The sequence below is a fragment of the Calonectris borealis genome, chromosome 4, assembly GCF_964195595.1.
Source record: "Calonectris borealis chromosome 4, bCalBor7.hap1.2, whole genome shotgun sequence".
Classification (NCBI taxonomy): domain Eukaryota; kingdom Metazoa; phylum Chordata; class Aves; order Procellariiformes; family Procellariidae; genus Calonectris; species Calonectris borealis.
The window spans coordinates 42,093,254-42,112,687 of record NC_134315.1 but is presented as its reverse complement, the minus strand read 5'-3'; the positions used below and the strand labels follow the sequence as shown (position 1 = coordinate 42,112,687).

The window sequence follows — 19,434 nt, the reverse complement described above, 5'->3', positions numbered from 1 at the left end:
AGTGTATGTTACAGTGCACGGCCTTGCCAGTTAGAATATTGCAGCTTTGTTTCACAAAGCTTCTATGTGTTTTTAAAAATATAATCTCTAAAGGAAAATGGAATTAGCTGGTTGAAAACAGAGCTCCTTAGTCGTGAAAATGGGTAGTTTAATATAAGATATAATCTAAAATATATATTTTTTAAAAACTATCTTATAGAAGTGAAAGGTAAAATATCTGTAATGTTTCTCATTACCATGAATGCAGATGAAAGGATCATTTTCTAACCTTCGTGCATCTGGGGATTCACTGGCATCCTAACGGTGGCAGAGGCCACTCAACTGTCTGCTTGCTATTTACTTTCTCCACTGGCTTGGATAAAAGATAGCAATATAAAAAGTGTTAAGGCAGAGAAAAGATGGCAGAATGTTGTTCCATTAACTTGATGTCCTCTTTAATAAACTTCTAACTTAGGCATAGATTCCTGTGATACCTACCAGTCCTGAGTTCACTGCCAAATCCTAAATCAGTGGCAAAGGGTGACGTTTTTATTTGCCAGTCAATTCTTCAGGGATGGTACCATCTGCTTCTGCAGCCCCAGACAAACCACCAATAGTAATTCAGAATAAAAATGCCGCTAGCTGGGATAATTTTCCCTCAGGGACTGCAGTGTTACAAAGCACCTGAGGATCCACTTTCATGTCTGTTCTCCCATAAGGAAGCACTGCCTGGAAGCCATCCAGGTCTCTCGTACATAGGGAGAGTTATGTGCCTCTTCTCTTGCTGACCAGCCATCAACAGGAATGTGTTCCTTCTAGCCTCTTGCTCTAAAACTCATTATGCGAGCGTTGACCTGCATTGATTGAATTGAACAGATGGATTGGACTTTCTTCAGCCTGTTGTCTCCTCACTGGTCAGTGTAGCTCCCTTTTATCTCCCTTCCACCACAACTTCAAGGAGTCAGTGAGCAGCATTTAAATCCTGAGAGCTGTCAATGTATTTCCTGCATTAGAATCACGGTATTCTTGGCAGTGAAAAAAAAAAAAAAGGCTTAGTTTCCAGTACAAAATTCCTGCTTATAAATTTAAAATGCACTTTTCATTAATATTCTCTAACACTAACTTTAAATATCTCATTTGTTTTCTATATTGTCTGTGGAAAAGGCTGAGTTAATTCAAGTAAATTCCACATGTTTATTCATGGAATAAATGGAAACATGGGAAACAGCAAATTATTTGCCTATGAGTTAAATTATCACAGTGAGACAAAGTTTAGGAGTTTTAAATGCTGCTGTAGAAAAACAGATGTTTAACTCCCAATAGCTGCTCTGTAGCCATCAGCTGTCGCCTTTCTTTAGCCAGCACCTATGAGACTGAAATGAATTGAAAAGTTTTGCTACTTTTCAAATGAGAGTTACTTCACATGGAGTACTGAGACTACATTAAACACTTTGGCAGGTTTCCAGAGTCCCTTTCTTTTTCTGTTATATCAGTTTATTTAGTAATGAACAGAATTTGTTTTTTTTTAAAAAGGAGTTTGCGCATGACTGTCTGCCATGCTCTATATCTATCTATATGTTATCACATTGCCTATTTCTCATCTAGAGTCCATTTTGGGGTGAATAAAGGTAAATGTTGTTTGTTTACAGCACCCATTGTCTACACCTTCCATAGCTTTGCAATTGTGGAAGCCAGACCACCTACATTGACACAAACACACACACAAGCACACACAGACATGGTCCAAACATCTTCATTATTGCTTGTCCATGTACATTGCTAATCTTCTCAGTTTTTTAAGCACGGCATGAAGGTTCCTGTTATTCACAGTTTGTTTTATTCATCCTTCAGGTCTCCTGTAATGGCTGGAGGTCTATTTGCTGTTAACCGGAAATGGTTTTGGGAGCTGGGAGGCTATGATCCAGGATTAGAAATATGGGGAGGAGAGCAGTATGAAATCTCCTTTAAGGTAAGTCATCAAGTCACCTTATACGATACTTCCTTACTTGTTTGGTAAAAGACTCAGTCTTACGCCTCTGGATTTTCATTTCTCATATGCTTTGTGATCATGATGCTTTCATTCATAACGGCTTTTGTCTTTTAACTAAAATTATTTTAGTACAATACTACTTTTTTCCTTTAGGAATTTCCACTAATTTCACAGGGAACTATGGCATAAATATATGCTCCAGAAGCCATACAAAAATCACACTGAGTGCAGTTCCCTCTGAAAAGCTGGTAGCTTACCACCATCAAAGAATGAAGTTCTGCCTTGTTCCTTTTGTCAAGTTTTCTCCACTTACCTTCTCTCAGATGCTGCATTTACTTCATGCTCAAGTGTTGAGCTCAGCTCAATAAGCCAAGAGAGAACTAATCCAGAAAAAAAGAAAATTGCATAATTTTCTGCCCAGATCAACAAGTTTAATCATCTCTGGGGGTAGGCTCCCCTGGAGTCAGCCCAGCTAAATGAGTGGAAATGGAAAGAGAAAGTCATAGGAAGAACAACCCCCTTCAGTAGCAGTGAATCACTAGATTAGCTCAGCTGCTATGAGCTGTTATCTACTGGCCAAATTTTCAAAATCAGATTATTTTTTAATTGCATTTGAATAATTGTAATGACGAAATATATGGGGAGTTTTCAAGTGCTCAGGTTACGTACAACCAGCCATGGTATATCCTCATATCCTCTATGTCAACATGTGTATTCAAATCAGTTACTTGGCTTTTACATGTCGAGTTGAAAGTCTTATTACTTTCCACATGTAAAATAGGTATTTGCCTTAGTTTGATGAGGACCAACTTGTCCAATTTTGAAAATTAAGTTTATTATTTTCCAGTATTCCGAAAGACACAAGAACACTACGTGCAAAGATTTTCAATGACTTGATAGAATTCCATGACATAGATGAATTGAGTCAAGCGTATTTGGATAAAGCTTGGAACTGAAATTACAATTCACATTTAGCTTCAGGATCTTTCCAACCTACTTCCAAACTCCGACAGCGTAAAGCTCAGTAAATAAATTTAGGATGTCAGCCATGACTAATATCATACATCTTGCTGCATCTCAGTTTCAACAGCGATTAAAACAATAGAGCTGAGGCCATTCTGTTGAACGAAACATATAGCGTGACCCAACACTGGACTGCCAGGCTGTCTTTACAGGAGTTATCAAGAACAGCAAAATGGTTTGTATTAACTGTGCTACTCTCGTGTTTCTCCGAATCATTTTTATACCTCAGCAAAATAAAATAGAAAAGTAGGGGAACCCAATAGCTAGACAGCATATTTAGAATATATTGATTTACCTTCTGTCCATTTAGGTTGTTTCAGAGGCAAATGTAAGTAGTCATTAGTAGCTGTCACAACAGTCTCTGACAGGTCACCCAAGATTTTATTATCCTATTTCCAATATTCCTTTTATTTGTCATCACAAAGAATATACTTGTAATGCTCTCCAGCTTTTGTATAGAAACCATGGTAACAGCACTGGAAATTGAGATACTAGATTGTCCCAGTGTGTTTTGCTCAAGTGATAAATTTTTTTGGAGGGAGCTGTGTCACCCTGGGTCTCATTTCAGTCATATCTTCTGATTCATCTCAGTATATACTGACCTTAGGGTCCCTGTCCTTTCTTATTAGTGTTAAAAGAAGAAAAAAATACTCTTTAGAAATGATAGCCAAATAGGAACAACTTTCTATTGGAAGAATTTAACAGACGTAAGTTTTAAAAAGACGACTGCTGTTTTGTTTGGAATGACAAAAAATGAGAGAAAAATCATGGAGGCAGGAGGGAGAAGCAGAAAGGGATGTTTTTTACTATATCAGAATCACCAATATCAGCTTGGGAAAGGTTTCTGCTTCAACATTTTCTACTGTAGCTATAGATTCAGTCATCTTAAAACTTATTTAAATGAAGATGAGTTAGCCAGACAGTTTAATTTACTGGCTTTATTCACAAAACCTGGGAAGATGGTGGACTTGCCATCTCTGTTTTCACAAAGTCAGTGAAAAAGCCAGGCAACCAGCCTGGTTCAGTTTCCTCAGCTGCTTGAGTGGGTCTGAAACTACATCTTACCTTTCCTTAGAGTTCCCCATCTATGGCCTGCGGAAATGTTCATAGGATAGGTGCCCTGTGCTGATGCCATGTCTCACATTAATGGTATTTTGCTTGTCAAATAATTATTTGGAGTATTCTGCCTCAAGAACATGTCTAACCACCAGACATTTAGTTGTTCTCACTCATTTCTTCTTTGACTCCATTAATTCTTAGTATTTTGTAAAAACAAATCACTGGTTTTCATTAAAAAGTTGTAAAAAACAGCTGATTTGAAATACCTCGTAATTGTGGGAAGTTCATATTTAGAGGACTGTTTCAGGCTGATCTTTAACCTCAGTGACAGACAAGGTGTTCCTTTTATGTTCATCATATATCATCTTGTTTTTAATTTTGAGATTCATTTGTACAAAAGCTGCTATATAATGGTAAAGAAGTAAACAATCTAGCTACTGTAAACAGAGGCCATGCTGATGACACAACCTTCCCAGTGTCAGACTGGGGATTCTTGTGGTTAATTCAAATACAGTGATGTAATTATGAGGGGGTGCATGCCAGAGCGAGAGCTGTCATGTGCTCCCTGAAATGGAGTAGTGTCTTGTTCATCTTGAACTGGTTGCCCTGCTCTGTGAGCTGGAGTGAGGAGTGTTCGCAGATGGTTTCTGGTCTGCTACTCAGACCATGGATTTTAAACTCCATGGATCGACAGACTACTGTAACCCTTCTGCTTAACATTTTAACAGTAGGTCCAGGTACTATAGAATAGACAAGCTGTGGCATGTGTCTCTAATTAGCACTACTAATGTTTTGATGCAAAGGTAAGCTTACCGGTACGTTAAGGAAGATTTTTGATAAACGTGTGTCAAATATCATGTTTATATGTCCAAATTCACGGGTGGCAAATGTGGAATCCTGTTTAAGAAACAGTATATGTTTGATATTCTCTGGTCTAATTTTATTTGGAGAAGAATTTCCTATATGTTGGAATGAAACTTCACCCCACAGAAACATTTGCACACCAAGGGGAAAAGATCATTTGATAATCAATATCCTATTAAGGAAAAGCATCTTCTCAACCAAAAGCCTCTGCATTACCGTACCAGAGACTGATCCACAGTCACCTCCACAACTCAAGTTACAGGAGTGTGTGCTACAAAGCAGGTGGGAAACATGAGTGCAAACTGTGGGCTTAGAGAGTCAGAGAAAGTGGATCCTTCAGAAGAGTATGATGGCTAGATCTGTGCTAGTCAAGACTCAACAAAATAGTTTGTCTGAAGTCCTCTGACTTGAGGAATGATTAGCTGCTTCATCATGAACTTAATATCAACTACTCTGCTCCTGTAATCCTCTACTGTGCTTTGCAAACCCCAGTCACGCAATGAATTAAGGTCTGGTGCTGGATCAAGGGCCATCACGCAAGCACAAAGGAATCACTAATAATAGCAAAGCCATATTGCTTTATGAGTTCAAGACGCTAAGACAGAGTTCAAGGACTGATTAAAAATTAGATTAGCAGGACAAGTGGTTGCCTGGGGAGTCAGGCAGCAGTTCCTGACAAGAAGAGGTCAAACCAGATTTAGGAAAGGTACTCAGGCTGGAAAGCTTGGAGGGAAAGTGTTGATTTTGATGTTTCTCTCTGGGTGTTTCACTAAATGTGACCTGGGGTGACAGACACCAGGCTTCAGTGCAGAGCACAGTCTTAGCCAAAGGTCTTTTTCTGGGAGGGAGGTTGCATTATCTCATTGTACAGGGACGGAAGGTGGGTGGTGTGAGCAAAAATATATGTTTGTGTGTGTTTGGGGAGGAAGGATGTTTGATGGAAAAAGAAAGATACTACAGAGAGTGAGTCTGCAGTGAATCTAAATTTACTGCAGTGTAATTCAATAAGTTTCTCCAAAATACAGTACACTTTATAATGTTCCTGTGACATTTGGAATTGTGCCATCGCAGGAAAGGAAACTTCCTCAAACTTCAGGCATGACTATTCCAGGTGCTGAGTTGTCAGGAACACAGAGAGACAGGTTAAAAAAATAGCTGCTGCTTAAAAATTTGCTTGACCTTTATTTCCTCTATAAAAACCAACATATTTCTCTTTTGTTCCTTTCGTGCTTGGAAACATTGCTGCAGAGGACAGCAGCAAGCTACGCTTGGCACTGGGTGCCATGCTGATTAACTGCTATTTCCAAATCAGAGCACACGCATGCAACTTTCAATGGATGGTGAGGCAACCACAACCCGTGTCTCAGAATATGACCTCTTCATTAAATAGTTTCTTAGATTAATTTTTACATAAGAAATAATGTGCAGCATTTTAATTTTTTGGCAGCATAACCTCAGGATCAATTTTTTAATTAAAAAGATGTGTGATACCTTGCTGACGACACTGTTCAGCTTGTGCTAGGCTTGTGAAAGCTGCAAAGTGCTGGAACTGACCTGATTAATAGCGTCTCTTCTCAATAACCAGGGAGGCCACTATTTAGGAAATCCTAAATTTAAATTTGTTAGAAAGGCACAGTTTATATAGTAATCTCCAAAATATAGAGCAGTGAAAGTTACTCATTTCCTGTGTTTGCTGAAGATCCTTTACGCTGGACGTTCCTTAGGCATCATAAATCATACCTTAACAAAAATGCTAATGGTGCTACCCTAGCTAGTCACCTATATCTAGAGTTGTTTTATCCTTATCCATGCCGACACATCTTCCAGATTCTCTTCATCCCTGTTTTCCAACACACACCTTCAAGTTCATTAATCCCTTTCTTTATCATTATCATCATCATCATTATTAATTCCCTCTACTGCTGGCAATCTTGGCAGGAGATAGGGAGTGGGGGAGCATTACCACTTGTCAATGCAGTTGAAATCTGTACAAAGAACTGACAAACATGGAGTATTGCCACTTTTCTCAACATTTTATAGGTGCTGGTGAGTATTGTTGAAATATACACAGTCATCAGTTCCCAGCTTATACGGTACGGTTTTAATATCCCTGACAGGAAATCCCACTGCACCACAAGTAAATGGTTTTGCTGTTTGTGAACCCATTGACTGCAGATTTGCAGTTAGTGATCCCATTTTTCAATTTTTTCTTGCATTTAGCTGAACGTTCTCACTACATGGAAAAGTTCACAGGAAAGTATTCCTCCTTTTCTACAACTGCTAAATCTGTTCTTTTGGCTTATATTTCAGGAAGAGTGACTGAAAAATCCCATAAAGTTTTTATATTCTTATTTTCTACAACTTTTTCAGCCCCATTGTGGTAATACATTTCTCCTGTTTGTAGTCTATACTTCTTGCACAATGCTCAGAGCACCAAGCTGACAGCTTTGCATGGCATACTTTATACTCCTCTTCCACCAGTTTACTGTTTACTTGTTTTTTCCATCCATTTCAGTGTCTCTCACTGTTGTCTGTCTTGTTACTGACTCTCAACAGCAGTATATTTCTCAATTAGTTTTGAAGCCTGATCCAAAATCCATGCAGTTCCCCCTCAATCTTTTACATAATTTGCTGTATGTTTATGTTCCTGTTCCACAGCAACACATCCTCCACTGCTCAAAAATCATGAGTCTCTTACTGCAGTAATTATGATTACAGTGTAGCATATGGATTGGAGTCTCATTCTTGCATGCACAGTATTTACATTTTCCAGATAGTCCCTGGGCTGGATCACTCATAAACTAGATAGATAAGGCAAGGGGAAAAAAACCACAAGAGCAAGCAGAATTTAATTTTAAAGACAAAGAAGTGGTGTGAAAAGAGGGCGATTCACCCAAAATCCCACAAGAGCTGTAGAACAGTGCCAAAAAATGCATCTGTGACATCTAAGCTCCAGTCAGGAACAAAGCCACATAACCACAGCTTAATCTCTTTTAAAGCTTGCATTAATGCTTGCCATTTGCTTTCAACCGTCCCTATAAAGTGTTTTGCAACATTCTGTTGGAAGGAGCTATATAAAGATAAATTGTGATATAGTATATAGTTGACACACAAACTACTCTTCTTTTGATCTTTCCAAGCTGAAATTGCATTGTTTTGGTTTTGTCTTTGGTTTTTATACCTCAGCTGCAGACCAGATTCATTGCTTTTGCAAGAAGGAGACATTAGTGATCTTGAGAGTTTCATTGCTTGCTCCTTAGATAAACAGAAAGGCATCGGTGTCGTGAAACCATTTCGCCAAATGTCCCACACCACCTGAATTCCTTTCATGGTGCACTGGAGGTCTGTAATATTTAACACAGATGTCATTCTCCAATTTCTTGCATTTAGCGCAGGTGACATAAAAATGCACATTTTAAAGACAAAGTTGCCAGAATTGATCTTCCCAGGAAAATATAAAAAATGCTTTTAAAATCATTCTGAAGCTAAAAGATAAACAGGAGCAGCTGCTAAATGTTCTTCAAGGCAGCCCAAGATTCATTTCAATTACCCTGCACAGCACACCTCAGGTGCAGCACAGCATTTTCAAGTTTTATAGCTATCAAATATAAGCCTAACACAAAGTGTTATTTTCTCCCACTTGTTATTGCCTCAGCATATCTGACAGGTTTTTTTCTAATTCCTTTTCTCCTTTTCTTACTTTTTTTACTGATATCCTACTGCTTTAGAGGAAAAGCAATATATGTTTACTTCAGCTCTCATTGTCTGAGTTAATACTGGCCTATATATATATATTTCTGCTTTCTTGTCTTTTAAATTTGTTCAGTGGCTGACCTTCATCTGAGTCAAACTGCTATGCTGTCCACTCTTCAAAGGCTAAGAAACCTTAATTAATTACTGTAATATCTTGTCTAGCCTTTGAAATAACAGCTTAATTTAAAAAAAACCAAGAACAAATAGTAAATATAGGTCTGCACTTTCATTGGTGCACTGGGTTGTTTGAAGACAGCCACAGAGAGGAGAATTCCGCTAAAAGAAGGTACAAATGACATAACATAGAAACAAAGTATTGGCAGAAAGGCGAATAACTTTTTTTTTTAAATGGTGGCACTATCCACCTTATTTTAACATTATAATTTTTATGATTTTCACTATGTTTATGAACATGTTTTCCAGTGAATTAGGTGACATGGGATTAAACAGGTGAGGATTTCAAGATTTTCTTTAAGAAGCAAATGTTACAAAATGTTTTTGAAAAGAAAATAATGATCATGTTTACATGGCATAGCAAGACTGCTCTGGGCTGCAAAGAGCTATTTTGGCATGGAGAAGAAGCACTCATTTGGGTCTCCATTTCAAACCCACCCTTCCAATTTCCTTCCTGAGAAGGACTGTGCTCACTAGGAGACCAGACGGGATATCCTCACTGCAGAAATAGGTACTGAAATACTCTTGATTCTGTCAACGTACGTGATACCCAGGCCAGAGGCCTTTATTACCCTGTGCCACTAACCTGCAAAATTTGTCTCCTCTCCTGAGAAGCTAGCGTGCACGAGAAGCACCCACCCAGAGCTCCTGTGCCTTAGCTAAGAGTTAACTAACGGTGTTGGTAAGTAGCAGCTTCCCAGTAGCCCTCAGCTGCGCCCAGGTGTCCGTGGAACTTCAGGACAAAGCCAAGCATGTCATCTTGCCCCACCTTCGATCATTTCAAACTTTCCTCAACCATTTACACTAGATATATATGTTTACCCTGTAACATAGTGTAGATCTTCGAACATTTCATTACCGGGTGCCAGCTGGACACCATAGCTAACAGCTGAGGGACTGTAAGGGCCAGTACACCAATGACCCATAAGAAGCAGCTTTCTAAATCACTTTGTAACTCAAGCCTTCACTCTAAACCCCCTGTTTTCTCCGTTCACAGTATGAATAGCAGAGTCAGTCTCAGGGACTGAATTCCAGCATGCTACCTTCAGCAATTGCTTTAAGTCATGCTCAGGCACCGAGTTCTCCCATATTGCAGTGTTTAGCATCTGCATGTTCAGATTACTAAAATTCAGTCCCAAGCCACACTGCCAGGACCAGGCAGATATACCCACTGTAACACAAAGGGGCAAGCACAGCGAAAGAGGCCAAACTCTTGCCCACTTCCACTATTGTTTTAAATGAACAAAATTAATCATTTTGTTTTCCTGTAATTTTAAAAAGCCAGTAGCTACAGCCAGCTGGTGGGCAGGACAAAAGAGATGGAGTGAGAAATTTATGGTAAATAAAAGTGTAGAGATGCACATTGTTCCCTGCAGGCTTTGTGCAGAATGTCAAGTATTTGCGATCACATCACATTTTCCGATACCTTTTTTTTTAAGGGTCTGGTTACTGTTGTTTTAATTCAGAGCATATCAACTTATGGATTAATTCCTTTCTGTATGGAAATGTTGGTGAAACTTTCAGTTGTCTATGTTCTGCTCTGCTTTAGCCTCAGTCGCAAACTTATTTCACGCCATTTCGCTCCAGAGCGCATCAAATATAGATAAAATTCCTTCATATATGTAATGCATGGACCTAAATTCTCATCCACATTCATGGACGTGGATGTGCTTCATGTTTCATGAAGCACCTTTATGCATGTCCACATAAAGAGACATGGAAAGCACAAGCCATTCCTCTTTCTCAGCTTGGGTGTGGTTTTCTTTTAAATTGGGTGGGAGGATGTTGGGATTTTTTTTGTTTTCAGTCTAAAGCTGAAAGCTAAGGCCACAAGTGTCCCTTACGCGGAATAACAGCCATTCTATTCTAATATTTGTGGGGAATAAAAAATTGTTTTGCCAGGATTAGGAAATAATTTTTGCAATACCGATGTTTCCACTCTAATGTTAAAATCTTGCTGTGTGGTTGGTTTTAGGATACTTAAAGAGTTCTGCTTGGGGGCTCTTAGGGTGGGTTTGTTGTTATTTTCCATTTCCCTGTTTTGCAAAGTCAAATTGCTGTTTTTGAAATCAGAAAGTTATGAATGTTGTCAGTATGCTGCGTAAGTTGTCTAACAGCTATATTGGAGTTCGGTGGCTCTGCATTGCCAGGGCATAGAAAATCATGCCTGTAGGTGTTACTGATGTGATTGCCACAGTTCCTCTGATGTGACACACAACCTTGCTCTCACGTACACTTGGCAAAACCAAGTTATGTTAGGTGAAGAATTGTGAAGAATTCCTTACTTGCTGCCCATCAAGATACAGCTTGATTTTCAGAGCCGTGAAGTACTTGCAGCTCCCATCAATGTTGACTGACTTCTGGTTGCTCGGACCTGAAGCATCAAACCTGTATACTCCAGATGGTTCCATCTGTTTCAGTATTAAAGTATTAATGATGAAATGTAGCGGCATGATCTTCCTTCTCTGCCTAAATAAATTTGGTCAGAAGTAAATTGATTTTTGTTCCTTTTTCTTTACAAAATGAAGAGCATCTTAGGATTTGAGCTCTGTATTCACCATTCAAAACAAAATATAGGCCCGGTGTTTTGGAAAGAAAAATTTTTTTCTTCCGATTGATGGCTTGCTTTACTCACATAACCTTCTTTTGAAATTTTGGTTCCGTATGTTTTAAACAACAGACACAATAATATCTTGGTTGTGTTGCAGGAGGATAATTGGCAGATACTCTAAATATGTTTTCTGATTTTATTTTGAACATACTCTGCTTTTGCACAGTGAGATTCCGGGTAGGACAGTCCGCCACATTACCTAATCCCAGCTATCAGCATGCTGAGAAGGCCCCCACTATGACTGTGGGAGGGGTCAGTATAGAACGACGTGTCGTTTTCACACACCCATTACTTAAAATGCCTTCGTTGCCCCATTTGTTTCCAGGAATCATTCTTTCATTTGCTTTCTGTCCTCTTTCCAGGTGTGGATGTGCGGCGGTGGCATGTTTGATGTTCCATGCTCTCGAGTTGGGCATATCTACAGAAAGTACGTCCCATATAAAGTTCCTTCTGGAACCAGCCTAGCACGGGTGAGTAATTGAGTCTTGCTGTTTTTCATTTTCCTTCACCATCAGTCTCTTAATTCCCTGTGAACTAGTTTCCAGTAAACCATTAAAATGGAAAATGAATGTTTCTTTATTTTTCTGAAATGAGATGTGCAATTGCTGCAGTTATGCTGCCTTCCAGAGATAAGATTGCCAAGAATAAAATGAAAGCTTAAAAATACAGGGTTGGATGTTTCAGCACAGAAGCGTGTTTCATGCTTAGGAATAACCTAAGGCTTACGGTTCTCGAATTGCATAGTGTTGTCGGTCATATTTTTTACAAGCAGGACCAATTTGAATGCACATTTTCTTATCAGTCAGCAGAACAGGCAGAATCTCACGAAAGGAACGTTTTCTGAGGCGAAAGGACTGAGTAACAATGATTTGAGCGACTGCCTAATTATTGTGTAAAACCTGGTTGTGGAATACAGCCAGCCTGGAGCTGTGTGAGTGAGAAATTACAAGACCTCTAGACATTTCTCGAAGGCTACTGAACACATCCATATCCATGAGGGGCTTTTTGCTCAAGAGAAAATGTTCTGTAACTTTCTGGAGATGTTCACAGGATGTCAAAAGATGGGAGACAAAGGGCACAGATGTAGCTTCCAGGCAGATACTAGTATTTATTCATGCTTGAATTTAATCTTTTCTGGTTTAGAGGATTTTTTTTTTTTATAAAATGGCATTAATATTAAAGTCTGCATGTTGCCATAGGGTAATATTTTATGAATCATATTTTTTCTTAATAATGAAAATGTGGTATGAATAAAAGAATAAATTTCTTGCTTTAAGGAGGAGATATTCTTGGTTTCAGCACCACAGGACAAAGCTTGCTGTACTAACTGCAGCAGAGGAAAGAGGCCACCTGTGCTGCCTGCCTGACAGCTGGCTAGACAGAGAGAAAGATTTGCCTTAAAAGAGCATCCGTGCAGTGAGACACACGATACAGTAATGGGATTAATGGTGGTGTCAGTGGCGGTGACAAAAACTGTATTGACTAAATTGTGTGATGAAAATCTTCCCCCAATATAGCTCCATGTAGGATCAGAGTTTCCCCATCCAGATTTTTGCACTGGCTGAAATAAACTGCTTTGTTTATGGTATCCCCTGCAAACATCACATACAACTTGAAATAAGAAATCCAAACCTCAGTCTCTGTCTTTGTCTGTTACAGCACAAAGTATCTCATTAGAGAATATGCTGTCTCGTGCATTACCTGTAGGAGCAAAATACAATCATTTCTATTCGGACTATTAGCATCTCGTACAGTTCAACACTTAACTAGCTTTCATGGAGCCACTGTGAGTACTTAGAGCCATCAGGTAGCCACAGCCTGCAGCCCCCCTATACTATTTATTCTAGCTTGATTTCAATAAATCACTGGTGAAAAATTAAAAAAAAAAAATTCTCAGTTATAAAAATGAAATCTCTGCCCATGCACAGACTGATCTTTGTGGGAAAAGATCTAGTGTGCTGATAGGGTGGGTCTTATCCTTCCCATTCAAATAATGGATAGTTTCTTCTGCGTTGTGGGGGTTCAAAACATGATGCTTAGGAAAATTTCTGGCACATATTTATCACTGAAAGAAAATTTGAATTCACAGGTTCCCAGCTTCTTTCCAGTACAATATTCTAAACCAAAACGTTGCTGTTAGGATGCATTGCATCAAGGCTGCCAAGAGCCCAAGATCTTCTGTACGTTTTAGTGTTTGGGGCTGTCTCAATAACTAGCCAAGGAAGAGAGTTTGGTCCCTGACCCATCAAACTTTATGTATTTTTAAGCCTAAAAATATTCTCTTTCTCTCGTCCAAGCCAGAAAAGGAAAAGCAAGGACATGTTCATCTTCAGTGTGTCAGTCCCCATGATACAGACCTCTTGTGGTTCCGAATAAACTGCCCCAAATGGAGCTGTTAGCCAAAATAATACTAGGGGAGCATGCACAGAAGTGGCCTGGATATTTCAGCTATCTTTGCATTATCCTCCAAATATTATATTATATTATATCCTCCAAAGATTATAGTCTACCCCTTATGAGTATCTTATCTAAAACTCCCCTCTAGTTCAAGAATATAATGAATAACACACTCAAGAATATCTGGAAGTATTACCCCTGCTGCCAAAAACAATACTTTTCACTACTAAGTAGTTTCCACAAAGGTGTTTACTAAATCCTTTTCCATCTCCTGCTATGTAAAGGAGGATGCTGGAGATGCAGTTCACAAAGGAATGAGCCCTAGGAAGCCCAGCTGTGGTTATACAAATGATTGCAAGAGCCCCTTCATTAATCAAGGGAGAATATCCCCTTGTGCAGATACTGTGCTAAAGAATGACAGATTTTCCCATCCTGTCCCACAGCAGCAGCACAAGGGATATGGAAACTGGAGTTAGGAAGAGGACAGAACTTCTAGGCAAACTCAGGCTTAGCCCAAATCATGCCATGGGTTTCCTTTCAAGATTTTCAGCTTATGTTTGCCCTTAACAAATAATACTTAAAGTGAGCATTTTACCTTCCCTTGGGATTTCACTTCTCTATATCTTTTAGCAGCAAACACACAGTTTCAGGTAGCTACGTAATACCTGACCAATCTTCATATCTTTTTAAAGAGCTGTGACCTGGCGTGAGGATCACATACGCTTTATTAAATGAGAGACTTGTCAAAAACACTGTTCTGCTTCCCCATCACTAAATAACCATTAGTGTACCACACACAATAGTATCGTGACATCAATTTTCTATGTCCTTCCTATCATGTTTCTCACCTTCTTATCTGTCACTCAAGACCTGCAAGGCCTATGCATATTTTTTGCTGACACATACCCCATAAATTGAAAAGCATCCACATATGAAATGCTCTGTTGGTAAAACTGGTGGTACAGAGCAAATGTAAAGCAAGCTGTAAATATGCGTAGTAGATTTATAAAACAGTCTGTGACAGCGAAATGCAGACAAAAAGGCTGAATATTTTTTCCTGGAGATGTCTTAAGATGTTGCTGTTTGGCAAACGGAGACAGTGTCCAATTTACAGGGAATTGCACATAAAGCAAGATTAATGGGCATACAGATGTCAACACTGATTCCACATTATAATGTGGAAGCACCACATAATTATTCATTCATTCCAAACTTGTCAACCTCTGCACAAAAATGCAGTGACTAATAACCAATTTTGCCTGTTTGTTTTAGGTAAAACATATACAGAGAGCGAATCCCCAAATCTTAAAGTCCTGTGCAAGGTGTTGCCCTGTTAGAAACTTCTGAATTGTTTTACTGGATTATTTTAGTTGCTTTGTGGTATTCTTGACTGTTGCTTTATTTTTAACAGTTCTAGCTAAGCCATTTTCTTTTAGCCAGTTACTTATGAAATTAGACTTAAAAATATTATTAGCAATTTCTTGTAGGTGTATCCCAGTTTATTATTTATTTATTTTTATTTTGTTGGGGGGGGGTTCTTTTTCTGTTCGTGATTCTATAAAAGCCATAAGAAATTTATCAATAAAAGCTGACTGTTCCATAGGATATGCAGAGATGAACTCAGAACTTCAAAATATATCTACAGAAATTTTTTTTGTTTGCAGGTATTTTACACAGCATTTTAGCATTAACTACAGAACATTAGAGCATTAGGCCTTTCTGAAGGGAAGGGCAATGCCACTGAAGTTCGTTTGGATGCTAACCCAGCAGCGTGGTGAATCCTAACCTTAAGTTTGAATTCCTCCCTGCACGCCAGGACATGGGATCCCAGAGCACAGTGATCCTCTGACCCAGCAGACACAAGCACGGTGACATTTGCCTCATACACAGTGTCGCTGAATTGGAATTTGCACGAGTTTGGGTTCAGGAACTCAGCTGATAAAGGTGGGTTCAGATTCCCACCTGAACCATTTGCTCAGCCTTTTTGTGTGGCTTCAAAAGGGACCTATAAGGAAAATTTCTGTAGCTATACCAGCTGGTGCTGTGACAACGTTTGCATTTTTGACAGAGCTTCCTTTAATATAGGCATTTTTTTTTTTTTCAGCTGCAAATTATGTTTGGGGTTTTCTTAAAGCAGCTCATGAACATTTTCTTTTCAGTTTCCAGCCAAGTTAAAGAACCAAGGAGAATCGGCTAGGTAATGGCTATGTTTTCTCGTGACCAGAGTGCAAACTGATAGATGTGGCACGCTGTTAAGGGAGCACGGCTGGCACTTTTGCAAACACCTCTTGAGCACAAAAGACTGTAGTACAAAGTCGGTTATGATTCAGCAGCCACAGTAAGCAGCTGAAATGTCAGCTTAGAGTAAGCAAAGTGTTTAGGAATCAAGCAAGAGTTACCTTCTTGCAACAGCGTAATTATAATAGATGATGATGATGATTATACAGTACAACTTTTAAGTTTCCGTTCTAACTTTTTTTCATTTAATAGATTTATAAATTCATCATTAGAATTAATTAAACCAAGATCTCAAACAGAGCACTTACCAAAAAAACCCTTTAAATTAATATCTTCTAATCCTTGAATACAAGAAAGTCAAAGTAATTTTGTAAATGTTAATTTTTTATATTTTCTCCAATCTGAATAGAAGTTTTGCTTTTAAGATAATAAATGCAACAGGACAGGCAGCTTAACTATCCAGAAGGAATACAAAGAAGATGGAGAACTAGATGTTTCTGGACAATAACAACATCAAAGCTGTGGTAGCTACTTTCCAGGATTCATTCAATAGACTAGCGCTGGAACCCAAGTTCCGTGGCTAAAGAAATGTATTTGGAATCAAACCCCTGAACTTTCTCCCAGGCTTAGCTGCAGAGGTGGGCTATGGTCTGTATGTGCCCACAGTATATGGGTCTGTCAAGTGAGCATTGTAGTAATCATCAAATTTGTGGAGGAGATGTTGTTCCACTGTCACTCTGCTTTCCGCAGCTCCCCCACAGCCAGCCTGCAGAGACCTGCAGCCGCAGAGCTGGGGGCAGGCAGCATCCTCAGCGGGGACCGTGCCCGTCCCTGCCCCGCAAGCCCCGCAGGCTGGCCTGAAGGGAGCCACTGAGCAGAGATGTAGCCTTTAGTCAGTGGGCTGGGTTTCTGGCTTTTTTTCATTTTTTTCCAACGTGTAGATCTTAAATCTTTTTTTGCAGTGGAGATGCAAACCTTTATAGAGAGAATGAAATCCTGGCTGTTTTCAGATGATATCTGTGGAATTTCAGTTCTAGGTATTTGCAGGCTACAAGCTGAGAATAAATAGTCTCTGGCTTCTCTGCCAGCTGTGCTAACTCTCACAAGAGTTATTTATATACACCACCAGCTTTGTCACCTAGTTAGCATACTGTCTTCCATGGAGAAGCATTTCTTTTATGCCTGCAGACATCTTTATTTGGTTGGGGTTTTTTACACAAGTACAAACCATAGCTGGAATGAAACACAGTTAAGTTTTAAACACAGTTAAGTGTAAAGGACCAAAATAAATACCCAAGAGGGGGAAAGATTGACAAACACTAACACTGCCTAAGTTAAAAGGGAGGTAGGCAAGAAGGGGAAAGAGATGAAACCCCCCATTTAGACTTAACTGATGTGGGCAGCTTAGATATTGAGACCTGAACACCACAAAGCTGTAATTAGTGTCCAGGAAATGTTTTATTGTGCTTTCACTGTAGAAATACACAGAAATGAGAAATGGTTGTGTTCCGACACTGATGGAAGGACCTTTGCATGAAATTGAGGGTACCATTTTTCTCCTTGTGAGTGCTCTGGAGTTTTGTACCTTGCTGCCTCTGTCATATTAATCCATACTTGTTGGATGGGCTCCTCCAGTCATACTTTGTTCTCCTCCTCCGTGATGACTTATTGTGACATTATGCTACCCGTATTCCAGAGGAACATAGAGTATAGTTGTCTTGGCTGGGTGGATCCCAATGTGCTTTTTAAATGCATTTTACGTAATACAAACTGTATTTCCAGCCAAATGAAATACAGCTGCTTCCAGAAGTAAACAGGGCACCCATTTTGAAGTAGCAACAACACTGTGCTTCACAAAACAAACAATAAAAAACACTTAAATTAGGAAGATGATGTAGGTGGAGTGAAAATAACCCCACTGGAATTTTACTAGGAAGGAAAAGAAATGAATATGTCAGTTGTTGCAGATACTGTTGTGTTATTTTTAGCAAATAAACAGTCATATCCTCTCTTACATTTCACAACTGAAATACAGTTAGGCCTCAGAGGTGCTGTGGTGATTCATATTTGATTGGTGTAATTGAAAGTGATTTTTGATGTCCTGGCTGATGAGAGAAATGACTATCATGACAAATAAGACTACACCAGCTGGTGACATCCAGCTTCCTGGAAAATGTTCGGATTAAATGTAGGACAACAGGAACTCGTTACAGGATCCAAATGTTCCTGTAGTAGTTTAATATTGACAAAAGTAAAGTCTATAAATTGGGGTCAGGGTTGGTTTCATGCAAACAGTGAGATAGGCACAAAAGCAGAAAAAACAGGTTATGCAGGTGAAATGAAACAAATAATAAAACCATTTGCTGCTTTAGTGTCACCGGATAACGAAAATCTACTTTAGAACATCTGGAGAAACTGAAAACAGAAATTAGATTTTTATATTAGTTTAACTGCTGCATCTAGAATATCAGTTGGAAAAGATGCAACTGTAGGACGGAGCTGTGCAGGCTCACGATGCGGAACAGCGTACAGCTAGGTAGCTCTTACCAGTGCTGTCATTGCAAGCCAGCACAACAGCCCCAGTTATGAAATGTGGAACTACCCCTCTCGTATTAGGGACCAATCTAGTTAAACCTTGCTTAGGGGGAATATTTATGAATCTGTCCTTTGACTTGTCCCTGCCTCACTCCACTTTTCCATTCTCATGGCCAGCATCTACTTTCTTCTCACTGGGTTTGTTTGAGTAATATCGGGTCTCTTGAAAATGACAGATGATCTTACACACTTAAAAAGAAGGGACAGTCATTTGATCAGAGAGATGTATCTTCCACACTTGCTGAAGAAAGTGAAAGGGACAAAATGGTCCATGAAAAATTTCTTTTTTTTCGAGTGGAGAAGTCCTCATTTATCTCTGTCTTTCTCCAGTCAAGTTGATTTAAACTCTTTTACTGAAGTCCAGGCATCAGTGACATTGTAACTTACCGTCTTGTAGACTATTGCTGAGTGAAAATGCAAAACAAAGTCACAGTCTTAAATGTGTGAGTTCATACAAACTTAAAGAAAACTTGTCCAAATGTAAGCCCGACGGTAAAGGATTTCCTAGAGAGTAAAATTGTAACAGTGACACAAAACTTAATTATATCAAGAATGCGTACATGGGCAACTGATGACAGCTGATGAGTCAGTCTTACTGTGGTTGCCATCACTTTTGTATGCATCCCACAGCTTCTTGGTGACAACTGTCACAACCTTACATATAGAAATATGCATCTACTGAAATATCATTGGGTCTTATTTATTCTCATACAGAAATTTTTCACTGAAAATGACAAGAGAGAGAACTGAT

The 19,434-nt window shown here is 39.1% G+C and overlaps 1 protein-coding gene across 1 annotated transcript in view; it reads left to right on the top strand.

Annotated features, from left to right (window-relative positions):
* GALNTL6 (polypeptide N-acetylgalactosaminyltransferase like 6) overlaps positions 1-19,434 on the top strand; it is a 496,893-nt gene that overhangs the window by 451,124 nt on the left and 26,335 nt on the right. The window contains exons 7-8 of the mRNA XM_075149329.1: positions 1,831-1,948; positions 11,816-11,923. Of these exons, the coding sequence (XP_075005430.1) occupies positions 1,831-1,948; positions 11,816-11,923 (226 nt within the window). The remainder of the gene's footprint in view (positions 1-1,830; positions 1,949-11,815; positions 11,924-19,434) is intronic.